Genomic DNA, 25,869 nt, shown 5'->3' with positions numbered 1-25,869 from the left:
TCAAACAGTTCCTACGGGATTTCAAAGAACCGAATTCGACGCGGGCGAAGCCGCGGGCATCCTCTAGTATTAAATAACTCAATATTTAAAAAAACCCGCGACACAAAAACCTCTATGAGAAAACTAGAAGAGCTGATAACTTTCAAACGGCTGAACCGATTTTCTTCGATTATAGCTAAGAACACTCTCGATTAAGCCACCTTTCAAACAAAAGAAACTAAATTAAAATCGGTTCATTCGTTTAGGAGCTACTATGCCTCATACAGATACACAGACACACGTTAAACTTATAACAACCCCTCTTTTTGGGTCGGGGATTAATAAACGAAACGAATAAACTACACATTATTATGTCATGTGTGGCACGACCCGAAAAAAAAGTTCCCACTTAGTATGATGCTGTACGCCTTGCATATACACAAAAGCATACAGCTCTGGTTTTCAGTCAGGACCCCGACTCCGTAATAAAGAAGTTTTTACTTCAAAAATGCAGTTACCTCTCCTTTCCAATTGATGGGTATGCCTCCCATAGTATAATGGACTGTGGGTACGATAGGCACAGGCTGTGTGTACACATCAACCCCAGTGAATGTCCACGCCGTCTCCGAAATACCAGGAAGGCGTTCACGTATCACTTCCGCTGGAAGGTGGTGTAGTTGTAGGTACACATGATCTTTTTTCGGACCCACACCTCTGCCTGGAAAATTAAAAAAAAAAAAACTGGTCAAGTGCTAGTCAGACTCGCACATGAAGGGTTCCGTACCATCGTATAGGAAATAATACTTTTTAATTTTTTTTAAGAAAGAAGGAAGAAAGAAAACCAGATATGTAGTTTATTCATCTTGTGCATAAAGTATAAACAAACTTACAAAGAGTGATTAGTAGCAGTCCATAAAAAAGAAACTTAACAATTACTTAAAGTGAGTTCTTGCACCCACATGGCACAAGGTGACAAGTGTAAATTAAAAATTTATAACACCCCCGACAAGTGAAAGTTACAGTAACTAGAAAAGAGCTGATAACTTTCAAACGACTGAACCGATTTTCTTGGACTATAGCTAAAAACACTCTCGATCAAGCCAACTATCAAACAAAAAAACTTAATTAAAATCGGTTCATTCGTTTAGGCGCTACGATGCCACAGACACAGATACACAGACCCACAGAGACACAGATACACACGTCAAACTTATAACACCCCTCTTTTTGGGTCGGGGGTTAAAAAGCTTTTAAAAATACCTTGACGGATTTCCGTAGCAATGGACCGAGAGACGACATCACGACTGGCGAGATCCTTGGCTTTGGGAGCGTACTTCTCCATGAAACGTTGACCTTCGCTGTTGACTATGTAGCCACCCTCGCCCCGGCAACCTTCCGTCATGAGACAGCCGGAACCGTACATGCCTGCAAATCAAACACCACTTTGGATTAAAAACCGATCTAGTGGATGGCTACGCGCAATATAGAGTTCCGTAGGTTTTCTTCCTCCTGGTGGTAAGTGATGATGCAGTCTAAGATGGAAGTGGGCTAACTAGGAAGGGGTATGGCACTTTTAGTAAGCCCATGCACATCGGTATCTTCACGGTATCGAACCGGAATGCAAGAAGGCTAGGCGGCACACTTTTGTCCAAAAGGTGGCAACTATTCACGCCAGAAAGCCTCCCAACAGGTGCCCCCGTCACAATATGCAGACTTGGACTTACCATAGCCAAATTCAATTACTTTAACGCCGTTTTCTGGAACTCAACCGGCCGATATATGAACTTAATAGATAGTAGGTAAATACGTAAGAAAATTGACTTAAAACAAAAATTATAGTTTCTACTACACACCTTGCAATACTATATTTTAGTTGGTACAGTCAGCAACAAAGCTAGGTTTGCACCTAGCAATAGTCGCTTGTATTGGCGGGTGCAAGCCTTTTTTATGAAGTCAGTACCTACTAATGAAAAAAAATTGCGACATTTGGATTTTTAATGAAGAATCGTCAAATCAAAGAAGGTATGAAATAATGGTACACCAACCTGGACAAATCTTGACGCGTGTTAAAGGCCGTGCCTATTTTGTTAAAGGATTTAACTCTCTTTAAAGTTAAAGGATTTAACTCTCTTTAAAAATAAAAGATTAAAAATAAAAAATAAGTTTTTCACCTACGATTAAAATGACAAACTTACCAAACCGAAGGTTCGTAACTCAATAATAATCCAAGCTAGGCGTCACTCGTTAGAGAGACGCTCTGTTCGCAGAAAAGATAGCGGTTTTGCTGATGCCATGTTTACTGCTACCGTTTCAAAGCTGAGAGCTGGCGTTTTAGGCAAGGAGCTGCCGGTAACATAGCTCCTACCTCCATAAGTTCAAAATCATTGGATAACGTAGGAATCCAAGGATTTGGATAAAAACTTTACTTTTTATATTACACTTAAGAGCGCGCTTACATTTAAACCAAAAAATGCGAGTTTTCGAGCTCCAAATTAACCATCACAGGAAAGACTTCCACATAATTGAATAAATACATGTTTAAAATAAATCAATCTTTCGTACTAACAGTTAAGGCTAGCTTTAAGTTTTATTGTAATATTTTCATTAAAAATTAAAAACAGTTAATGTAATATTTTTGCGCAAACTATTTTATTTATTTTGTAGTAATCAATCTCCCGCGCCTAGTTTTAATGAAAACAGTAACAGACTCAACTTTGAAGCCCTAAATCTGTCTTTAGAAATCATCTGATTTACTGGAAAAAACCTTTAAATATTAAAAATATAGTCCTATTGACACATAATGAACTAAAATATGGATTTTTAATCACATTAATGAGTAAAGAGAAAAGAACTGTTACCAATTTTTGCAAATTATATGGCTAGTTTAACACGATCTTTTGTATGGAATAAAGCATAACTTCATTCAAAAATTTATGTTAAATAAATTGTGTTCTTTAACGAATCTATTTATGTAGTTTTGATAACAATCCATTTATTTGATCTAACATAAAAATAATAATAAACATCACTCCAAATTGCAATAAGCAGCCACGCAATAAACAAAATAGTCTTTTTAAATATGATACATGAAATGTCAATACGAAAAAATGGTTTATTTTAAACATGTATTCAATCATGTGAAAGATTTTCCTATTGTGGTAAAAGCACTTGAAATCTTAAATTTTTTGATTTTTGTGAGAGCGCGGCCATAAAGGGTCTTACATACTTATTATTACATACTTATTATTTTTTACTTTTTAGACGTTTTTGTATCGGTTTTTTTTTTTAATTTTCACTTAATTTAATTTTTATTTGACGTTTTTTAAAGTTTTTATCTTAGAATTAGAATTTGTCTTTATTAGAATTTGGCTGGATACTAATTTGTATTGGTCGGAGAGTAATAAGTAACCGGTCTAATAAGAAAACTAGAAAAGAGCTGATAACTTTCAAACGGCTGAACCGATTTTCTTGGATTTATAGCTAAGAACACTATCGATCGGCCACTTTTCAAACAAAAAAAAAACTAAATTAAAACCGGTTCATTCGTTTAGGAGCTACAATGCCAAAGACAGATACACACGTCAAACTTATAACACCCCTCTTTTTGGGTTATTAAAATAGCTGCGAGCAAAACAAACGAACATTTATTGGGGTTTCTTTCACGGTTTACTGTGATGTTCTAGCTCGGAATAGAAATATTTCATACACCCAAAATAGATTCTACGATGTTCATAATTATGTACGGAAAGCTTAAAGAGCGAGGCCCGACTCGCACTTGCCCGGTTTTACATTTTTATACTTTGCAATTGTATCATGTTACGTTTCTTTCCACACGGGTAGGTCTCCAAAGTGCTGAACTAAGATTTCGTCCCACGCTCACGTAGTCTCAATATCCTCGACGCTTGCTGATAAGCAAAAATATCTATGAAGGGACTCGTAATGCTATTCATTACATAAATATTTTGTTTCACAGCTCGATATTTATATAGTCTTATGAATAAATTTAACCGTTGCCTATCCTCTAAAAAAAATGGGATAAATTAGGGTTAGGTTAAGATTGCAATGATAAATTTAAGATTAGGAAAAAATAAGTTAAACAAAAAACCCGACCTTAGTAAAAACATGGATTAGAGTAAATTGCTCGCGATCAGTATGATGACCTACCAAACAAATAAATAATCATCAAAATTTATCCATAATTAATGGAGTAATCGCGTAATAAACATCCAAAAAAAATATGCATTCGAATCGAGCATCTCCTTCTTTTTTTAAAGTCGATTGAAAATAAAATGTCATGTTTTGATGGAGTCATCATCATTGACATGATCAATCCTTCACCAGCTCACTACAGAGCACGGGTCTCCTTTCGGAATGAGAAAGGTTTTGGCCATAGTCTATGACCTCGTGCGGATTGGCAGACTTCAGACACCTTTAAGAACATCGTGGAGAACTCTCAGATATGCAGGTTTCCTCACAATGTGTCCGTTAAATCAATAGGTAATTAAAACGCACATAACTCCGAAAAGTTAGCGGTGCGTGCCCGGGATCGAACCCTGACCTCCGATTAAGAGGTCGATCTCTTAACCACTAGGCTATCACAGCTTATTTGATGGAAGTATAATCTGAAAACTCAACTCAACTCGCCAACCCCAGCGCCAAAATGCTTGACAAAATCAAGCAGCTTGATGAATTACATTTCCGTGGGATTAGAAGAAAACTCCACATTTTTAGAGTTCCGTACCTCAAAAAGAAAAACTCCCGGTAGGGGTTTGGAATTTTATAATTTCTTAATTTCTGATCTGGTCTGGCGGGAGGCTTTGGCCGTGGCTAGGTCGGCAAGCGAGACAGCGTTCCGGTACGATGCCATGTAAAAACCAAAGGGGTTTAATAAAAACTGCCATACCCCCTACAGGTTAGCCCGCTTCCATCTTAGACTGCATCATCCCTCATCACCAGGTGAGATTGCAGTCAGGGCCTAACTTGTATCTGAATTTAAAAAATGTACCTATTGTCAATACCGTTTGAGATTTGCCTATTCACAGCCAAATGTTCTTATGCCGCGCGTAGCGTCCACGGTCCTTGCGCATGCGCAGGTATAGATCCAACTCAATATTACCAGTAGGATGAAACTGTATGAACTCCAGGTCCTGCAGAGGGATGCCCACTCGTGAGCACATGGCACCGCCGTCCCCGGTGCAAGTGTGAGCCGCTGTACACGAAAAGTACATCCGCGGGTAACCGCCCGTCGCTATCACAGTGTTTTTAGCCTGGAATCTATAAAAGAAATACGATTTTTTTAAATCTATACTTAATTCATGAAATTGAAGTGTCTGTCTATAATTTCGAAATGGGTATCAACTAACATACAATAAAAGTTTTGTTTTTACAAATTAGTTTGATATATTTACAAAAAAATATCTATTAATATTAGCGAAAGTCCTTTTCAGGGCCCATCTTACCCAAAATTTGATAATATTCAGAGATAGCTTGCATCCTATAGGTTTTAAAGCCCAAATTAATGCGAGCGAAGTTCCGGACATCAGCTATTATAATATAAAAGCGCGAGCGCAAATTTTTTAATTTACTTGTAGGTAATACAAAATAAAAGCACGAGCGAAGCGAGCGCAAAACTTTTGATATATTTATAAGAAAGCTTGGTGAATTCAAGAACTTAGTATGCATTTTAAAACAATTTCTCTTTGTCTATCCTGCTGTTACTTTTTCCTGTACCTGTTGTTGTTTTTGTATATTAAATATATAAAAAATAAGCAAATAACACATTTATACAGCTACTGAATATTGGATACGAGGGAAATTCAAGCTTCTGTACAGTTAACTGCATGTTTCCAGTAGCTGGATTCATCTGAGCCAAAAAACACCATCGCGTTCATATATAAATAAAGTAGGAACGTAATGATATCGGTCTGGGCCAAACGAGCCAAATTGTCGGTCGGTTGAACTGAGAACCCGCCGAAGTCCTATTCCTATAATACGTATATAAAAAAAGTAAAGCAAATAAGACATGTATACATCTACTGAAAAAAAGGTATTAGGGAGATCCAAGCTTCCGTCCAGTTTACTGCATGTTTCGAGTAGCTGGATTCATTTGAGCCGAAAGACACCATCGCGATCATACACAAATAAAGTAGGGACGTAATGATGTCTTCTATGTCAAACGAGCCAAATTGTTGGTTGGTTTATCTCGGAACCCACTCAAGTCCTATTCCTATATTAAGTATATAAAAAATACTGCAAATTAGACATTTATACAGCTACTGAATAAAGGGTACGAGGGAGATCCAAGCTTCTGTACAGTTAACTGCATGTTTCCAGTAGTAAGACTCGTTGATCCGAAAGGTACCATCCCGTTTCTATACATATAAAATAGAAAAACGCAACGATATCTTTTGGACCAAACGAGCCAAATAATTATCGGTGATAGAACTCGGAACCTGGTGGTAATTGACCTGTTCGTATATAAAAAAACAGCAAATAACACATTTACACAGCTGCTGAATGTAGGATACGAAAGAGATCCAAGCTTCTATCCAGTTTACTGCATGTTTCCAGTAGCTGGACTCATTTGAGCTTAAAGCTACCGCCACATTCCTACGTAAATACAGTAGAAACGTGATGACAGCTTATAGGCCAAACGAGAAAAACTATCGGTCGATGGAACCCTGTACCTGCTGTTACTTGTCCTATTCTCATATAAAGTATATAATAAATATATGAAAAAAGTACAGCAAATAAGACATTTATACAGCTACTGAAAAAAGGTATTAGGGAGATCCAAGCTTCTGTCCAGTTTACTGCATGTTTCAAGTAGCTGGATTCATTTGAGCCGAAAGACACCATCGCGATCATACACAAATAAAGTAGGGACGTAATGATGTCTTCTATGTCAAACGAGCCAAATTGTTGGTTGGTTTATCTCGGAACCCACTCAAATCCTATTCCTATATTAAGTATATAAAAAAATACAGCAAATTAGACATTTATACAGGTACTGAATAAAAGGGTACGAGGGAGATCCAAGCTTCTGTACAGTTAACTGCATTTTTCCAGTAGTAAGACTCGTTGATCCTAAAGGTACCATCCCGTTTCTATACATATAAAATAGAAAAACGCAACGATATCTTTTGGACTAAACGAGCCAAATTATCGTTTGATAGAACTCGGAACCTGGTGGTAATTGACCTGTTCGTATATAAAAAAACAACAAATAACACATTTACACAGCTGCTGAATGTAGGATTCGAAAGAGATCCAAGCTTCTATCCAGTTTACTGCATGTTTCCAGTAGCTGGACTCATTTGAGCTTAAAGCTACCGCCACATTCCTACGTAAATACAGTAGAAACGTGATGACAGCTTATAGGCCAAACGAGAAAAACTATCGGTCGATGGAACCCTGTACCTGCCGTTACTTGTCCTATTCTCATATAAAGTATAAAATAAATATATGAAAAAAAATTCAGCAAATAAGACATTTATACAGCTACTGAAAAAAGGTATTAGGGAGATCCAAGCTTCTGTCCAGTTTACTGCATGTTTCGAGTAGCTGGATTCATTTGAGCCGAAAGACACCATCGCGATCATACACAAATAAAGTAGGGACGTAATGATGTCTTCTATGTCAAACGAGCCAAATTGTTGGTTGGTTTATCTCGGAACCCACTCAAGTCCTATTCCTATATTAAGTATATAAAAAAATACAGCAAATTAGACATTTATACAGGTACTGAATAAAAGGGTACGAGGGAGATCCAAGCTTCTGTACAGTTAACTGCATTTTTCCAGTAGTAAGACTCGTTGATCCTAAAGGTACCATCCCGTTTCTATACATATAAAATAGAAAAACGCAACGATATCTTTTGGACTAAACGAGCCAAATTATCGCTTGATAGAACTCGGAACCTGGTGGTAATTGACCTGTTCGTATATAAAAAAACAACAAATAACACATTTACACAGCTGCTGAATGTAGGATTCGAAAGAGATCCAAGCTTCTATCCAGTTTACTGCATGTTTCCAGTAGCTGGACTCATTTGAGCTTAAAGCTACCGCCACATTCCTACGTAAATACAGTAGAAACGTGATGACAGCTTATAGGCCAAACGAGAAAAACTATCGGTCGATGGAACCCTGTACCTGCCGTTACTTGTCCTATTCTCATATAAAGTATAAAATAAATATATGAAAAAAAAAATACAGCAAATAAGACATTTATACAGCTACTGAAAAAAGGTATTAGGGAGATCCAAGCTTCTGTCCAGTTTACTGCATGTTTCGAGTAGCTGGATTCATTTGAGCCGAAAGACACCATCGCGATCATACACAAATAAAGTAGGGACGTAATGATGTCTTCTATGTCAAACGAGCCAAATTGTTGGTTGGTTTATCTCGGAACCCACTCAAGTCCTATTCCTATATTAAGTATATAAAAAAATACAGCAAATTAGACATTTATACAGGTACTGAATAAAAGGGTACGAAGGAGATCCAAGCTTCTGTACAGTTAACTGCATGTTTCCAGTAGTAAGACTCGTTGATCCGAAAGGTACCATCCCGTTTCTATACATATAAAATAGAAAAACGCAACGATATCTTTTGGACCAAACGAGCCAAATAATTATCGGTGATAGAACTCGGAACCTGGTGGTAATTGACCTGTTCGTATATAAAAAAACAGCAAATAACACATTTACACAGCTGCTGAATGTAGGATTCGAAAGAGATCCAAGCTTCTATCCAGTTTACTGCATGTTTCCAGTAGCTGGACTCATTTGAGCTTAAAGCTACCGCCACATTCCTACGTAAATACAGTAGAAACGTGATGACAGCTTATAGGCCAAACGAGAAAAACTATCGGTCGATGGAACCCTGTACCTGCCGTTACTTGTCCTATTCTCATATAAAGTATAAAATAAATATATGAAAAAAAAAATACAGCAAATAAGACATTTATACAGCTACTGAAAAAAAGGTAATAGGGAGATCCAAGCTTCTGTCCAGTTTACTGCATGTTTCGAGTAGCTGGATTCATTTGAGCCGAAAGACACCATCGCGATCATACACAAATAAAGTAGGGACGTAATGATGTCTTCTATGTCAAACGAGCCAAATTGTTGGTTGGTTTATCTCGGAACCCACTCAAGTCCTATTCCTATATTAAGTATATAAAAAAATACAGCAAATTAGACATTTATACAGGTAATGAATAAAAGGGTACGAAGGAGATCCAAGCTTCTGTACAGTTAACTGCATGTTTCCAGTAGTAAGACTCGTTGATCCGAAAGGTACCATCCCGTTTCTATACATATAAAATAGAAAAACGCAACGATATCTTTTGGACTAAACGAGCCAAATTATCGCTTGATAGAACTCGGAACCTGGTGGTAATTGACCTGTTCGTATATAAAAAAACAACAAATAACACATTTACACAGCTGCTGAATGTAGGATTCGAAAGAGATCCAAGCTTCTATCCAGTTTACTGCATGTTTCCAGTAGCTGGACTCATTTGAGCTTAAAGCTACCGCCACATTCCTACGTAAATACAGTAGAAACGTGATGACAGCTTATAGGCCAAACGAGAAAAACTATCGGTCGATGGAACCCTGTACCTGCCGTTACTTGTCCTATTCTCATATAAAGTATAAAATAAATATATGAAAAAAAAATACAGCAAATAAGACATTTATACAGCTACTGAAAAAAAGGTAATAGGGAGATCCAAGCTTCTGTCCAGTTTACTGCATGTTTCGAGTAGCTGGATTCATTTGAGCCGAAAGACACCATCGCGATCATACACAAATAAAGTAGGGACGTAATGATGTCTTCTATGTCAAACGAGCCAAATTGTTGGTTGGTTTATCTCGGAACCCACTCAAGTCCTATTCCTATATTAAGTATATAAAAAAATACAGCAAATTAGACATTTATACAGGTACTGAATAAAAGGGTACGAAGGAGATCCAAGCTTCTGTACAGTTAACTGCATGTTTCCAGTAGTAAGACTCGTTGATCCGAAAGGTACCATCCCGTTTCTATACATATAAAATAGAAAAACGCAACGATATCTTTTGGACCAAACGAGCCAAATAATTATCGGTGATAGAACTCGGAACCTGGTGGTAATTGACCTGTTCGTATATAAAAAAACAGCAAATAACACATTTACACAGCTGCTGAATGTAGGATTCGAAAGAGATCCAAGCTTCTATCCAGTTTACTGCATGTTTCCAGTAGCTGGACTCATTTGAGCTTAAAGCTACCGCCACATTCCTACGTAAATACAGTAGAAACGTGATGACAGCTTATAGGCCAAACGAGAAAAACTATCGGTCGATGGAACCCTGTACCTGCCGTTACTTGTCCTATTCTCATATAAAGTATAAAATAAATATATGAAAAAAAAAATACAGCAAATAAGACATTTATACAGCTACTGAAAAAAAGGTAATAGGGAGATCCAAGCTTCTGTCCAGTTTACTGCATGTTTCGAGTAGCTGGATTCATTTGAGCCGAAAGACACCATCGCGATCATACACAAATAAAGTAGGGACGTAATGATGTCTTCTATGTCAAACGAGCCAAATTGTTGGTTGGTTTATCTCGGAACCCACTCAAGTCCTATTCCTATATTAAGTATATAAAAAAATACAGCAAATTAGACATTTATACAGGTAATGAATAAAAGGGTACGAAGGAGATCCAAGCTTCTGTACAGTTAACTGCATGTTTCCAGTAGTAAGACTCGTTGATCCGAAAGGTACCATCCCGTTTCTATACATATAAAATAGAAAAACGCAACGATATCTTTTGGACTAAACGAGCCAAATTATCGCTTGATAGAACTCGGAACCTGGTGGTAATTGACCTGTTCGTATATAAAAAAACAACAAATAACACATTTACACAGCTGCTGAATGTAGGATTCGAAAGAGATCCAAGCTTCTATCCAGTTTACTGCATGTTTTTAGCAGCTGGACTCATTTGAGCTTAAAGCTACCGCCACATTCCTACGTAAATACAGTAGAAACGTGATGACAGCTTTTGGGCCAAACGAGAAAAACTATCGGTCGATGGAACCCTGTACCTGCTGTTATTTGTCCTATTCTCATATAAAGTATATAATAAGTATATAAAAAAGTACAGCAAATAAGACATTTATACAGCTACTGAAAAAAAGGTATTAGGGGGATCCAAGCTTCTGTCCAGTTTACTGCATGTTTCCAGTAGCTGGACTCATTTGCACCGAAAGGTACCATCACGTTCCTTCATAAATAAAGTAGGAACGTAAAACTACCCTCTGGGCTAAACAAGCAAAGCCGTCGGATGATGGATCCTGTTGTTATTTTTCTTATTCCTTTATAATATTAAGAATATAAAAAAACAATAGAAGGTACTACATTTTATACAACAGCTACCTAAACCCGACTTAATAAGTAACTAATCCCCATCGCTTTACACTCAAATATAGTAGGTATATAGTTATCAAACAAACTCATTAAATTTTCTAGAAACATCCTAGAAATTAAAAAAAAAACTAGCCAAGTGCGAGTCATACTCGCGCACCGAGGATTCCGCACTACGGAAGAAGTAAAATGGTAAGAATCACTTTTGTTAACGAACCGCAAATTGAAATGCTTGAACCACATGAAACCCTTTTTTTATGATATGATATCCCATAGTCATAGCTCGCATAGACTGCCACTTAAAAAAACTTTGTTTCGGCGGCTATTATAAAGCATGTGTCAGTCGGAAGACTAAAGCTATGGTTTCCTCCAAAAGCGGTTCCGTTTTTAAACGGACGCAATATGATGACCTCAAAAAGACGGCCGTAAACATGTGGAATGTTAGAAACTGCATTGACCGTTTTATTACGGTGAACAGACCACAAAGTACGTGTCAATGGTTGAAAATGGACGAACTTGATTTAGCGTTACTAGTATATTTGGAAGATGAACAATCATCAGAAGACGAAAATAATCGTACGGAGAAGAGTGATTTATACAAAGCTCGGACTACCGAAGGTGCTTTTGAAATTTCAATACTGTACTAGGTATATTTGCAAACAAACAAACAAACATACTTTCACATTAAATAAGGACTAGGTACATATCTGTTTTATTTATTAAGTATATAATTTCTATTAAACATAGGTACTTGTTTTATTTAAAATTTCCCCGACTTCACACCATAATTTTTGCTTCATCTGCGACTGTCTGTAGTCTTTATGTTTTACATTATATAGCACATCATGAACCCGCACAAAATCAATTAAAATTTCATCATCCTCGCTGGTCCAGTTGATGAAACTCATTTTGAACAATAAATATTTTAAAATGACACGAAAATTAATATTACGCTTGAAAATACCTTCACCGCTACATGAAAAAAACGTTGACAGACACTTCGACACCGACAAGACGGCCGTCATGCAAATGGCGGTACCGCTTTTTGACGTTACGGTGTCAATTACCGTTATCTAGGAAACCGTGCCATATTGTTTACATAGACAACGTTCTAGTGACGTCATTCACCGCTGTATTAAGGCCGCTACATGATGGCACCGCTTTTGGAGGAAACCAGGGCTTAAGTGATTACAATCAAAAACTACATTGTGATGAAATGTTGTAAATAATATACTTTCTGAGATATTTGAGTTCAAAATAATTAATGCTATATTTTCTACAGCTTCATGCAAGCTTAATATGAGAGGGTATTTCAGTAATTGTTGTTTAATTAATTAATTATTCTGTCTTACGCTTAAGAGGGGTATCTCCGTCACTCGCTTCATACAAACGTAGTTCCAATTTCATTTGAATATTAAGCAACCAAAGTCCATGAAATTTTGCAGACATGTTCTAGAAACTAATATCTGTGTCTACACATACAGTGTGTATCTGTGTATTTGTGACAGATACACAGATACACACGTCAAACTTATAACACCCCTCTTTTTGGGTCGGGGGTTAAAAAGCTTTTAAGAATTTATTTTTCACCTGTGCAGACTACTGTCATCCATATCCATGGCGAGGGCACCAACCACGGCTCCTTCTTGCAATAGCAAATCTAGCACAAAAAACTCGTCGAAGAGATCAATGTTGCTCTTATACTTCGTGCAATACCCGTATAGCGTGTGGAGAAGGGCGTGTCCCGTTCTGTAAGATTTTTTTTTTTTAAGCAAGCAGTTGATACTCGTAATGATGGGGCAATTTGCCCAAGCGTGTGAAAATCCCTACAAGAGAGATGCCCAGCAGTGGATGTCTATCAGTTGATCATGATGATGACGATATAATATCTTCTCTATTTTTATGCCGCTTGCCACAAAATTTTGCATGAAGGTAAAAATTAATCTTAGACCACATAATCACTTTCCATCAGGTGTGATTGTGGTCAAGCGCTTACCTATAGTGAAAAAAAATAATAAAAAAAACAATGTATTTAAGTACTATAGTATAGTATATTATGTATATAAAGAAGTTCAAAGTCAAATCATATCATTAACATAACATATTTCAAACAAAAAAAACTAAATTAAAATCGGTTCATTCGTTTAGGCGATACGATGCCACAGACAGATAGACAGATACACAGATAAACAGATACACAGACACACAGATACACAGATACACACGTCAAACTTGTCAAACTTATGACACCCCTCTTTTTGGGTCGAGGGTTAAAAACCAATTATAATGTAAATAATGAGTAGGTACGTACCACGATTCGATGTTTCGACCCAGTTGCATGGGTCGTGGTCAAGATGGGACTAAATCGTTGTATGAATCGTATGTACCAGTTATTTACATTATAATATGCATCCTCATCAACCTATTGCTATCTTACTATGCATATGCTGGCTTGCTACTGAAAAAGGATCTCATCTCAGAATGAGAATTTTTTTTTGCCTATTGTCCACCACCAGTGCGGATTGGCAGACTCATGGCTATAAAGACATAAAATAATAAATTAAAATTGATATTCTTTTTCTAATACAAATAATCAAATTATTACATTACATACATTTAAAAATAACAATACATTTCATGTACCGATTCCATTAGCAGTCAAATAATGCATTCTTAGTAATAACATAATAGCGAAAGTGTGTCTGTCTGTCTGTCTGCTACCCTTTAACGGCCCAACAGTAACGGCCCGATACTGACGAAATTTGGTACAGAGTTAGCTTATATCCCGGGGACGGACATACGCTACTTTTATCCCAGAAAATCAAAGAATTTCCACGCGATTCCTAAAGACCCATCTGCTTAACCTATTTGTATGAAAGGTACTGAGGTAGTTTGCGTCCCTATGATTGAGATAAGCAACTTTTTATCCCGGAAAACCGATCAGTTCCCACGGGATCTTTAAAACCTAAATCCACGCGGACGAAGTCGCGGGCATCCTCTAGGAATAAACATTTTAAGGTTCCGTACTCCAAAAGGCAAAAAGGAATCACTTCGATGTCTGTCTGTCTACCTGGCTGTGGTCAATAGGTAGGTTTTGATAGGTTTTTTAAACAAAGCAATTCAAACAACAATCACTACATTGCGTAGGTACCCACCTTATTTAACTATTTTGTGTGTACAAAAAAAAAACCGACTTCAAAAACCACAAACACCAAAAAGTAAAAAGTTCTTTTGAATTTTTTTTATTTCACAATTTTAAGTGGCCCTACTGTACTATAATAATGCTATGCCCAGTTAAAACCCTACTATTTACTAAGCTTTTACACTAATCGCGAGCAATGTGCTCTTATCCATTGAGGAGTTCTGTTCTCCGTCTCCGAAGATATTCATCAGATCTTCACCAAATTTATATGGGACCACCTGCAAAGATTCTTTCAAACAAAAAAATAATTCCAAAACGGTTCAGGGGTCTTTGAGTAATCGGGGTTCATACATTAAAAAAAAATTAAAAAAATTGAGAATCTCTTCCTTTTTTTGAAGTCGGTTAAAAATAGAAAAGAGGCACAACTTGGCGTTTTGGTGTATTAGTTTCTCACAATATCATTGTTAGGGGAATGTTATTCATCGAAATTTACAAATGTAAATTAAAAATTTATAACACCCCCGACAAGTGAAGGTTACAGTAATATCTAAAAAAGAGCTGATGAACCAATTTTCTTGGATTATAGCTAAGAACACTCTCGATCAAGCCACCTTTCAAACAAAAAAAACTAAATTAAAATCGGTTCATTAGTTTAGGAGCTACGATGCCACAGACAGATACACAGATACACACGTCAAACTTACAACACCCCTCTTTTTGGGTCGGGGGTTAAAAAATGATATTATTGTAGCAATGAGTGGAGAATGAAGATATTATTTTGCAGCACGTTTAAAAAGATCCATCGTGTTGTCCTTCTTATTAACTGACACTCAATTTTTTTTGGTAAAGCGTCACCTGTTAGAAACTAAATGAGCTACCTAGCTGACGAAAGGTTCACGAAGTTCATTAATATCGCGGACTTGAAAGATCAAACTTTGAACCATAGGGGCATACGAAGAAAAAAGCATTTGCTTTCTGATTCCACTTTTAGCGAGAGAGTCTCAAATTTACCAGTGTTGGGTATTATAAAAAATAATGAATTATTTCTTGACGTGTACAACAACCAAGTTATTTAGTAGTTTATAAGTTAAATTAAAAATTTATAACACCCCCGACGATCCAAAGTATCTGAGTTTTCAAAAATATCATTTTCAAATAAATAATTATGTATTTAGGCAATGTCCATGTTGACAGCTTGACATTTGTCTATTGACATAATATTATGAACCTAACGGTTATCTAACCTTCTTTTCTACAAGAAAACTAGAAAAGAGCTGATAACTCTTAAACGGCTGAACCAATTTTTTTAGATTATAGCTAAGAACACTCTCGATCAAGCCACCTTTCAAACAAAAAAAACTAAATTAAAATCGGTTCATTCGTTTAGGCACTACGATGCCACAGACAGATACACAGATACACAGACACACAGATACACAGATACACACGTCAAACTTATAACACCCCTCTTTTTTGGTCGGGGGTTAAAAATGCGGTTTGAATTGAAGCTCGCAATGTTATCTGAAATATTACTATAATAAGCGCCATCCATCGTCAACTCATCGAATTAGGGCGTATTTTCTTTGGTTGATTCTCGCTTCCTGGTTCGGCTTTCCAACCAACGTTTCGCCGCATGCTTCTAGGGTTTCCCGAAAAAAGTGCACATTTCAGAAGTTTACAATAGAGGGCAGTGCAAGATTCCGTTTGTTTTGCGTTAATTTCACGCCTGTACATACATACATACAACTACTACAATCTACATGTACAAATAGTGTTCTAACCACAGTTTTTGGGTGTAGGTAGTCGGGTATTTTAGTGTTGTTGATCGTTTTTAACCCCCGACCCAAAAAGAGAGGTGTTATAAGTTTGACGTGTGTATCTGTGTATCTATGTATCTGTGTATCTGTCTGTGGCATCGTAGCTCCTAAACTAATGAACCGATTTTAATTTAGTTTTTTTTGTTTGATAGGTGGCTTGATCGAGAGTGTTCTTAGCTATAATCCAAGAAAATCGGTTCAGCCGTTTGAAAGTTATCAGCTCTTTTCTAGTTACTGTAACCTTCACTTGTCGGGGGTGTTATAAATTTTTAATTTACACTTGTATATGTTAAAGAGACTAGGCGCAGTAGGTTTGATGCTTTAATTAGTTAATTAAGGTAGGTTTAATACCGCCCAGCGCCTGTTTTTAACCCCCGACACAAAAAGAGGGGTAATATAAGTTTGACATGTGTAGCTATCTGAGTATCTGTGTATCTGTCTGTGGCATCGTAGCTCCTAAACTAATGAACCGATTTTAATTTAGTTTTTTTTTGTTTGAAAGGTGGCTTGATCGAGAGTGTTCTTAGCTATAATTCAAGAAAATCGGTTCAGCCGTTTGAAAGTTATCAGCTCTTTTCTAGTTACTGTAACCTTCACTTGTCGGGGGTGTTATAAATTTTTAATTTACACTTGTATATGTTAAAGAGACTAGGCGCAGTAGGTTTGATGCTTTAATTAGTTAATTAAGGTAGGTTTAATACCGCCCAGCGCCTGTTTTTAACCCCCGACACAAAAAGAGGGGTAATATAAGTTTGACATGTGTAGCTATCTGAGTATCTGTGTATCTGTCTGTGGCATCGTAGCTCCTAAACTAATGAACCGATTTTAATTTAGTTTTTTTTGTTTGAAAGGTGGCTTGATCGAGAGTGTTCTTAGCTATAATTCAAGAAAATCGGTTCAGCCGTTTGAAGTTATCAGCTCTTTTCTAGTTACTGTAACCTTCACATGTCGGGGGTGTTATAAATTTTTAATTTACACTTGTATATGTTATCGGAAATGTATGAAAGCTAGGAATTGTATACAAATCCCAGGAAATTTATTAGGGAATAGCGAGTGTACCTCCGTTTGCTAAATACGGATGCTTTGGAGATTTTTAGTTCAATTTCTCTCTGAGATTCGGAGCGATTATTCAATATTTTATTTGTTTGGATCGAGAACTGGATAATTAGATGATGTGGTAGCACTCACGCTCTAATTAAATTTCTTATTTTGCCATTATTTTTTCTTCGCCAAAATTCTCGGATAACCTCTACGCATTGAACCTGTGTTTTCGCGTAGGTTTTGGGAGGATATTCCTATAATTCGACCAAAATTAGGAAGAAAATAAAGACGGTTAATACTATATCTAGATTTCTATAAACTGGGTTGGAAGACCGACGGCTGATGGGGCAGACGTGTTCTGGAGTGGAGACCGCGTACCGGTAAGCGCAGTGTGGGACGACCTCCAGCCCGCTGGACCGATGATCTCAAGAAAGTGGCGGGGACCGGGTGGATGTGGAAAGCGCTTTTGGAAAGGCCTATGTCCAGCAGTGGAAGCATATAGGCTAATCGAATGGAATGGGAATGGATTAGGAGGACATTAAATTTTATTCTAGGTAAGTACTAGGTACTAAGAGGTCGTTATCTACTCACCGATCCGCCACAGCACAAGTTCGCTTTGCAATGGATTTCCCATTCTTAATAGTACCTCCTCCAAAGGATCTCTGGTAGATCTTCCCTTCTTTGGTTCTTGAGAAGGGCATCCCCATGTTTTCTAGCTCAAAAACGCAATTGGGTGCGTTCTGAGTCAGGTACTGGATAGAATCCTGAACAAGAAAATCTGATCAGGTACTGAAAAATAGACGAACGATTCAATTTTTAATCTTTTAAATAATCAGGTAAATATACCTTAGTGTATGTAATTATACCCTTTTATGATACCACGAAACCACTGTTAGGAAGTTGAAGGAATTTCCTGATAATATCATAATATATGCTATCGAAACACCTCTCACACCAGAGGAGGCGCATCCAGCATATAAATACTGCAATGCACTCCTGCTGTCCGTTAAGGTAACGAACTTTCTTAGTCCCATCTTAGTAGCTTATGAAATTGCTTACGAGATTACAAAGAGTTCGGTGGACATAATAGTGATATCGGATATTATTTTAAACATTTCTTTCACATTGTGAGCAGGATCAAAATGTTACAACATTATAACTTACTCGTAACTTTCGATTTTTGGCAAATGATTAGTTCTGTTTTCTAAGATTTTAGTTTTAGAATTATAGTTCCAAGGGCCGGGGCACATATGGCGGAGCGCAGCGCAGAGCATTTTTCACAGTCAGAATATTATCGACATTATCCTCATTGAAATAATATCTAAAATCAATAGTGCATCTGTGCGGATACTCGCGCATCCGCGCGCAGTCTGAGATGGCCTTGCCATCCGTCATACGGTTTTATGACTGTCGGAAATTTGAAGCCTTGCTCTTAAAAACAAAAATCTCGCACGAAAAGAAATAAATTAGTTAAGATTCTGAGTAATTGTAGGAAAGGAAGTATAAAAAACAAAAGGGCAAAATAAATTGCTCTAAAGCTAAATTGCGTTAGGGTCGGTCATAAATTAGATAAAAGTCGTAAAGGAGATCATTCTAGCTCCATACATTTTTGGGCCTTTTCTGAAAGTGCCGGCCAACGAAAAAAAATGGTACGGATCGTTAGAACTAGCCATTTGGAGTAATAGTTAATATGGCAGAAAAGTTGTAGGATTGCTCTGAATCAAGTTATACCAGGTCGAAGATTCGTCATTTTCATACATTTTATTGATTTCTAAAAGTGCTAGGAAACATAAAATAATGTTAGATATTGCTAGAACTAATGATTTGAAGCAATTGTCATTATGACCCGAAGGCTGTGGGGCCATTATATGTCGTGTTATACAAGATATACAAAAAATTAATATACTTTGTATAATTAATTGCAACCGATTTTATGATTTTGTTACTGTTCTGATTGTTTTATACGAATTTGAATACACGTACAATTATTTCGACTCCCACGAAGTGCTGGATCAGCTGCAATGTGGACAAAATTCGTTTATACATACCTGGATTGTATGCAGCCTTGGTAATACTAGGTGATCTCATCCAGCCATCTCCCAAACTTCTGCCACTGGGAATTGGGATATCTCCGGCGAGCTCTGTGATGAATGCACCATTTGGTTATACGTACTGTTCACCATAGTAACTACGGGCTTGCTTCAGTCGATAGCTGCTAGGAAAGTCATTGAACGCAGGATGTTGGCTTCCATAGCCTGGAAATGAGCTCTCCTTCTATTATAATTACATATTGTTTGTGATAACAAGTTCTGCTGAACTGTTTTGCTCACTGGCCGTTCATAGATTACGTCAAGAAAATCACGTGCATGCACGTTGTTGTCTATTAGAACATGATAGCCGTTCAGCAATGTTGACAAAATCCTGAAATAATCGATCATGTTACTTAATGTCCGGTTACAAATCCTGAATAAACCTGAGTAAACAAAAATCTCTTCCAAAGCGGTCGTTAATCATTTACATTATCCAGCAGCAAATGGTAAAAAGTCTAGATATATTGGCTTCGTCAGTAGTTAGCTGGGTTTTTACTGATATTTTGTTACTGGCATTTGTGCCACATATCCGCACACCTCAAGAAAGAAAGATTACCTCAAGATTGTTTATGGTATCTCTAAAACCATGGACTAAGATAAAAATCCAGTAAAAAACTTCTATATCATTTAAGGTATCATTTAAAATCTAGGTATTGTAAGTTGCTGCAGCGTGTAGATTATTGTTACATCGCAACAAATATAAAGGCTTTTAGTGGTTTCTGAACTTGTGGCTAGGGTATGATTTTCACTAAAAAAAGTAATTAGTGCTTTTCTGAAGATATATGTACATGCCTGTATTTGTCTGTACATGCCCTTTATAGAATATAGCCTTTCTTTCTTGAGGCATGCGGTTATGTGACACAAATGCTAGAAACAAAACATTTAAATGAAACCCAGCTAATTTGACCAAACCAATAAATCTAAGCTTGTTACCATTTGCCGCTGGATGGTGGAAGTGATGAACAATTGCTTTAAAAGAGATTTTCGTTTACTCAGGTTTGATCAGAGTGACCGGGCATTAAGTAACGTGATCGATTATTTCAGGATCGCGGTAACATCGCTAAACAGCTATCATGTTCTGATAGACAATAACATGTACTACAGACGTGATTTCCTTGACAAAATCCATGAACTGGTCAATGCGCAAAACAGTTTAGCAGAACTTGTTATCACACACAATAATTATAATAGAAGAAGAGCTCATTTCCAGGCTATGGAAGCCGACATCCTCCGTTCAATGACTTTCCTAGATTCACAGAAGAATCGACGCAGGTTGCTTTGGGTAGCTATCGACTGAAGCAAGCCCGTAGTTACTATGGTGAACAGTACGTATAACCAAATGGTGCATTCATCACAGAGCTCGCCGGAGATATCCCAATTCCCAGTGGCAGAAGTTTGGGAGATGGCTGGATGAGATCACCTAGTATTACCAAGGCTGCATACAATCCAGGTATGTATAAACGAATTTTGTCCACATTGCAGCTGATCCAGCACTTCGTGGGAGTCAAAATAATTGTACGTGTATTCAAATTCGTATAAAACAATCAGAACAGTAACAAAATCATAAAATCGGTTAAAATTAATTATACAAAGTATTTTAATTTTTTGTATATCTTGTATAACACGACATATAATGGCCCCACAGCCTTCGGGTCATAATGACAATTGCTTCAAATCATTAGTTCTAGCAATATCTAACATTATTTTATGTTTCCTAGCACTTTTAGAAATCAATAAAATGTATGAAAATGACGAATCTTCGACCTTGTATAACTTGGTTCAGAGCAATCCTACAACTTTTCTGCCATATTAACTATTACTCCAAATGGCTAGTTCTAACGCTCCGTACTATTTTTTTTCGTTGGCCGGCACTTTCAGAAAAGGCCCAAAAATAATGATCTCCTTTTAACTTAGAAATCTCTACAAGTGTACAAAATTGTAATCACGTGTTATGCGAGTGGTCTAGGCAAGGCAAGGGCGTGAGAAAGTAAAAGGTACGGCCCATTAAGGGAAGTTTGAAATACATTTTATTTTCAGCCAATTAGCCATCAGCCAGAGAAATTCTGTGCGCAAGAGTGAACCAATCAGAAACCGAAATTTCGCTGGGTTTTTTTTTTGCATTTCAGATCATGGGCGTGGACAAAGATATCCGTGTGGACGTTTTAAGTCTACACTGGGGGACCGAGAGGGACATTCGATTGAGGTCTGGCACAACGTGCAGTAGAGCCTAACAGTGAATATTAAGTGTAGAAATATATTGAAATTGTGTAGTTTAATGATAGTAAATTATAAATAGAATAAAATAGTGTGTATCCGGACCAGCAGAAGCTGATATATGGTGATGTACTAATTTACATTTAATTTTAAACTAGATTATTTGAAAATCAGTTCCAAAAATCTTGAGTAAAGAATTATTTTACAAACTAAATTAGAGATGATATTATTATTTGGATATTAGGAGGTGTTACAATATTGTGTATAACTATTAGATTTGCATCCAAAATTATAGAAATGGGACATTTCTCTTTGTGGAACTAGGATTCAAATATATCTAGAATAAATAATGAATATATTATAATTTACGCATAATGTGTGTCCTTAAAATTTACTTTATTATAGAAGTAAGAATTATAGATAATATCTCTATTGATTATGTGGGCATGTGTGTATTTTAGATAAAATGGTGTACATAATATTATATAAAGCCGAAAGGGTTTTTTTGTTTGAATATTTGCTTTTCCCTTTCAATAATTAGTATGGCTTAGGAAGCAAATATTCGGCCGGGAATTAATTAATGTAATAAAGTTACTTAATTCCCAGTCTAAATAATAAATTCAGTTTCTCTTCTTTTTTTCTAAATACTCAACTGTATGAGTAAATAAACAATTATTTACCAGAAATAAATGCACTTGGGTATAACTATCATCTTTTATTTGCTATATTTAGATACATTTTCCTAGACATTTAATAATGGAGATTCAATTTGTTTGGAGGCTAGACTATCGTATTGTAATATTAACAAAGCCAAAGATACGAAGAAACCATGTATCGAACTAACTTGAGCTCCAATATTAAGATTTTCTCATATGACCTATTTACCAATCACAATTCCTATTATTAAGTAAAAATTAGGTTAGGTTTTTTTTTTCAGCAGTGCACCTATTTATAATACTAGCTCTTATTCAGCATTAAATAGGGAATAAAATTGAATTAGCAGTCTAATGCAGTCTGATGGAATGACACTTGTCGTTACAATTATAGATTTGGTAGAAAAATTACTCAATAGCTAAAATAAGGTGGTGTGCTATAAACTACTAGCTACCGCGGTATAAACATCGTCTTCATCAACATGAACAGCTTTCACCGGCTCACTACTGAGCGCGGACTTCATAGAGAACTCTCGATCAAGTTTACCTTCATCATATGGTATTTTATACCATTATGTGAAATTCTCACGATGGTTTTTCCTTATACTTTTATTATCACAAAACGATTAGTACTAATATACCAAGAATGCTCTCCACTACTAAAGATAATAGGGTTGGCTGGGTTCGAATCCCAGGCTAAAGACACCTTAAAGGGACCTTGTCGAGGATACTTTCGAGTAACAGCTAAATTTCATCTACCTACTAAAATACCCTGAACGAGACAATGGAATACACGCTGCCTCCGGAGGACAGATGGCGAGGCAGGTAGGTACCTTTTTTTTTATGGTGTACCGATCTTTCCCAAACAGCATTTTAGGTAACATCATCTGTTAAAACCGACGCCAGTTGAATTTGTGAATCACCGAGTTTTGATAAGATAAAAATACTAGTTTTGCTGTACTTTGTAATTTCTTTGCTTGATATTTTATGGTACATGGTTGATTGGTGACGTACCAGCAGCGAGATTCCGGCACAAAGCAAACACGTCATGTCTTTATACAGCTGGACTCTCCGAACTAATAAATTGGCCAATTTATTGACAATCAATCAAACAAATATATAAATATACAAAAATACCATGGTTTTGGGGCGAGCCCAGAGCTCATTGAAAAGAACCTAGGTTTCCGTACCTAGGCAAATTGAAAACGCTTCGCAGCGAAATAGGAGAGTCCAAGTGCTGTGCCCCGATAACAATGCTAAAAGACTGAGATTTCAGTGTAGGGCTCCCCCCGTGCTTGAGGAATGCCGGTTGGTCTCAAACCGATGGCCTAAATAAGGCAAATACACGTATCAACTGATTTTCCACACTAACAGGACGTTCTAAATTAGCAAATCTCTCCACTCATTATATCTATTTTGAGGAGTTGAAATTTTACATTAATTTTTTATAATTCAATCCGTGTAAACCTGTTAGCTGGTCGAGAAGTCTACGTGTTCACCCAACGTACTGTACCAATTAATTACTTGTAAATAACTCATGACTTTAAATACCTAGGTGTTTCTATAATTCAGCTGAGTTTATTTCTTATTTATCTCTTCATAATGCCTAATCTTAACCACTAGTATAGACGATCACACCGTACCATCACAAGTCCCGCGCGTGCTCGCGCATTATCAGGTACAAATTCACGCGATTAGAAAACTTCGCGGACATGCTCTGTGCTGCGCTCCGCCATATATGTGCGCCGGCCCTAAGAATCTAAGTTTTTGTACACACTTGCATTTGTACCCACTTTTTTTTGGAGAGTGACTAGTTTTTTATGGCTTATATTACAAAGTTATTATTATCATTGTCTGTTAAGTGTGTCTAATGAACAAAATAAATTAATTAATTGAATTAGTTACTTCCTTACCTGATCGCCAAGCCAATCTGAGCCCTTGACAGTGTCGTAGAAGTGCCAACGCCAGTCATCTTCATGCATACTACCTGTGTGTAAAAAAAAATCAAAAGGAAAATAAGACCGACTTCAAAACCACAAACACTAAAAAGTAAAAAATAATTTTTGAAGTCGGTTTCATTTTCTTTCTTTTTTTCACAATTTTTTGTGGCCCCACTGTACTATAATATGCTATGCACAGTTAAAACCCTACTGTTTACTAAGCTATAACACTGATCGCGAGCAATTTGCTCTTATTCATTGAGGAATGAACTGTTCTACACCTCCGAAGATATTCATCAGATCTTCACCAAATTTATATGGGAACACTTGCGCAGTATACCCTTTCAAACAAAAAAAAATCCAAATCCTACCTACCTGCCAGATTTCATGATTCTAGGTCAAGGTCACTTATATAGAGAAGTACCCTATAGGTTTTCTTGACAGACGCGGCGGACGGACGGACGGACAGACAGACAGACAGACAGACAGACTGACAACAAAGTGAAAGTGATCCTATAAGGGTTCTGTTTTTCCTTTTGAGGTACGGAACCCTAAAAAAGTCAATACCAAGGAAAATCTTACCGATCGATGCATTCATTCCACCCTGCGCAGCAATAGTGTGCGAGCGAGTGGGAAACAGTTTGCTGACTAACGCGACGGAAAATTTTTCCTCAGCGAGACCGACTGCCGCGCGCAAGCCTGCGCCGCCCGCGCCTATCACCAGACAGTCATGTTGGTGATGGGTGATGGTGTATGAACCATTCCGCCTTGGCACTGTGTTATCATTGTAACATTAATTTGTTATATTAAAGTAACGTAAGCTAAATATATAAGTAAATAGAAAAGGTAACTGACTGACTGACTGACAGTGTCATTGAAGAATTGAAAAATTTTCAAGAATTAATCATGAATTAATCTCAGTATTATATTTTATTATTTCGACACCTGCAAGGTGTAAATCTTTTGGCGGGACGGCTTTACCGTAGGATGGTATCTAGCCACGGCCGTAGCCTCCAGCCGGATAAACTTCTAAAAATACTTGTTTCCCATCATCTATCTATGATCTAATTGATCTGTTAAACACGTATCTGCCCCTACCTAAGCTTTGACGGTTACCGTGCAAGACTTATTAGGTAAAACATACCGTTAAGGATCATCCGGATGTTATTCTTTATAAGTATACGGAAATCTACCTGTAAACATAAATTTAATTTAATATTTTTTAATTTGTACGACAAAACTTCTTAGTTAAGTACAAAAAAAATCGGTGATTTTTACGACAGGCGAACTAGAAACCATAATAGGCTCCCAAATCCTACGCTCCCAGGATAGTGGAAAAGTCATTTATGGGAATGAGTGTAATATTTATACTAATAAATAAAATTGGAGTGTCTGTCTGTATTTTCGAAATAACTACCTCATATTAAGCTCATTTGGTTATTTGAACGATACCATAACTGAATCACACGTTTTTAAAATTTTTGTCTCTCTGTCTGTCTGTCTGTTTGAACGGGCTAATCTTCGTAACGGCTGAACCGATTTTGATGGGAATCTGTCACGTACTTATTCTT

General features: G+C 36.9%; 1 protein-coding gene across 1 annotated transcript in view; it reads right to left on the bottom strand.

The window, feature by feature from the left end:
* The window catches only part of LOC123880348 (succinate dehydrogenase [ubiquinone] flavoprotein subunit, mitochondrial-like), a 36,009-nt gene that overhangs the window by 8,756 nt on the left and 1,384 nt on the right, over nt 1-25,869 (bottom strand). Inside the window, exons 2-9 of the mRNA XM_045928444.1 lie at nt 25,443-25,491; nt 24,881-25,072; nt 24,272-24,345; nt 17,993-18,165; nt 12,992-13,150; nt 5,096-5,253; nt 1,240-1,404; nt 498-697 (exon numbers count right to left, since the gene is read on the bottom strand). Of these exons, the coding sequence (XP_045784400.1) occupies nt 498-697; nt 1,240-1,404; nt 5,096-5,253; nt 12,992-13,150; nt 17,993-18,165; nt 24,272-24,345; nt 24,881-25,072; nt 25,443-25,491 (1,170 nt within the window). The remainder of the gene's footprint in view (nt 1-497; nt 698-1,239; nt 1,405-5,095; nt 5,254-12,991; nt 13,151-17,992; nt 18,166-24,271; nt 24,346-24,880; nt 25,073-25,442; nt 25,492-25,869) is intronic.

The sequence above is a fragment of the Maniola jurtina genome, chromosome Z (assembly GCF_905333055.1).
Source record: "Maniola jurtina chromosome Z, ilManJurt1.1, whole genome shotgun sequence".
NCBI classification, from domain to species: domain Eukaryota; kingdom Metazoa; phylum Arthropoda; class Insecta; order Lepidoptera; family Nymphalidae; genus Maniola; species Maniola jurtina.
Note: the sequence above shows the minus strand (reverse complement) of the source record. Positions and strands in the feature narration are given on the sequence as shown.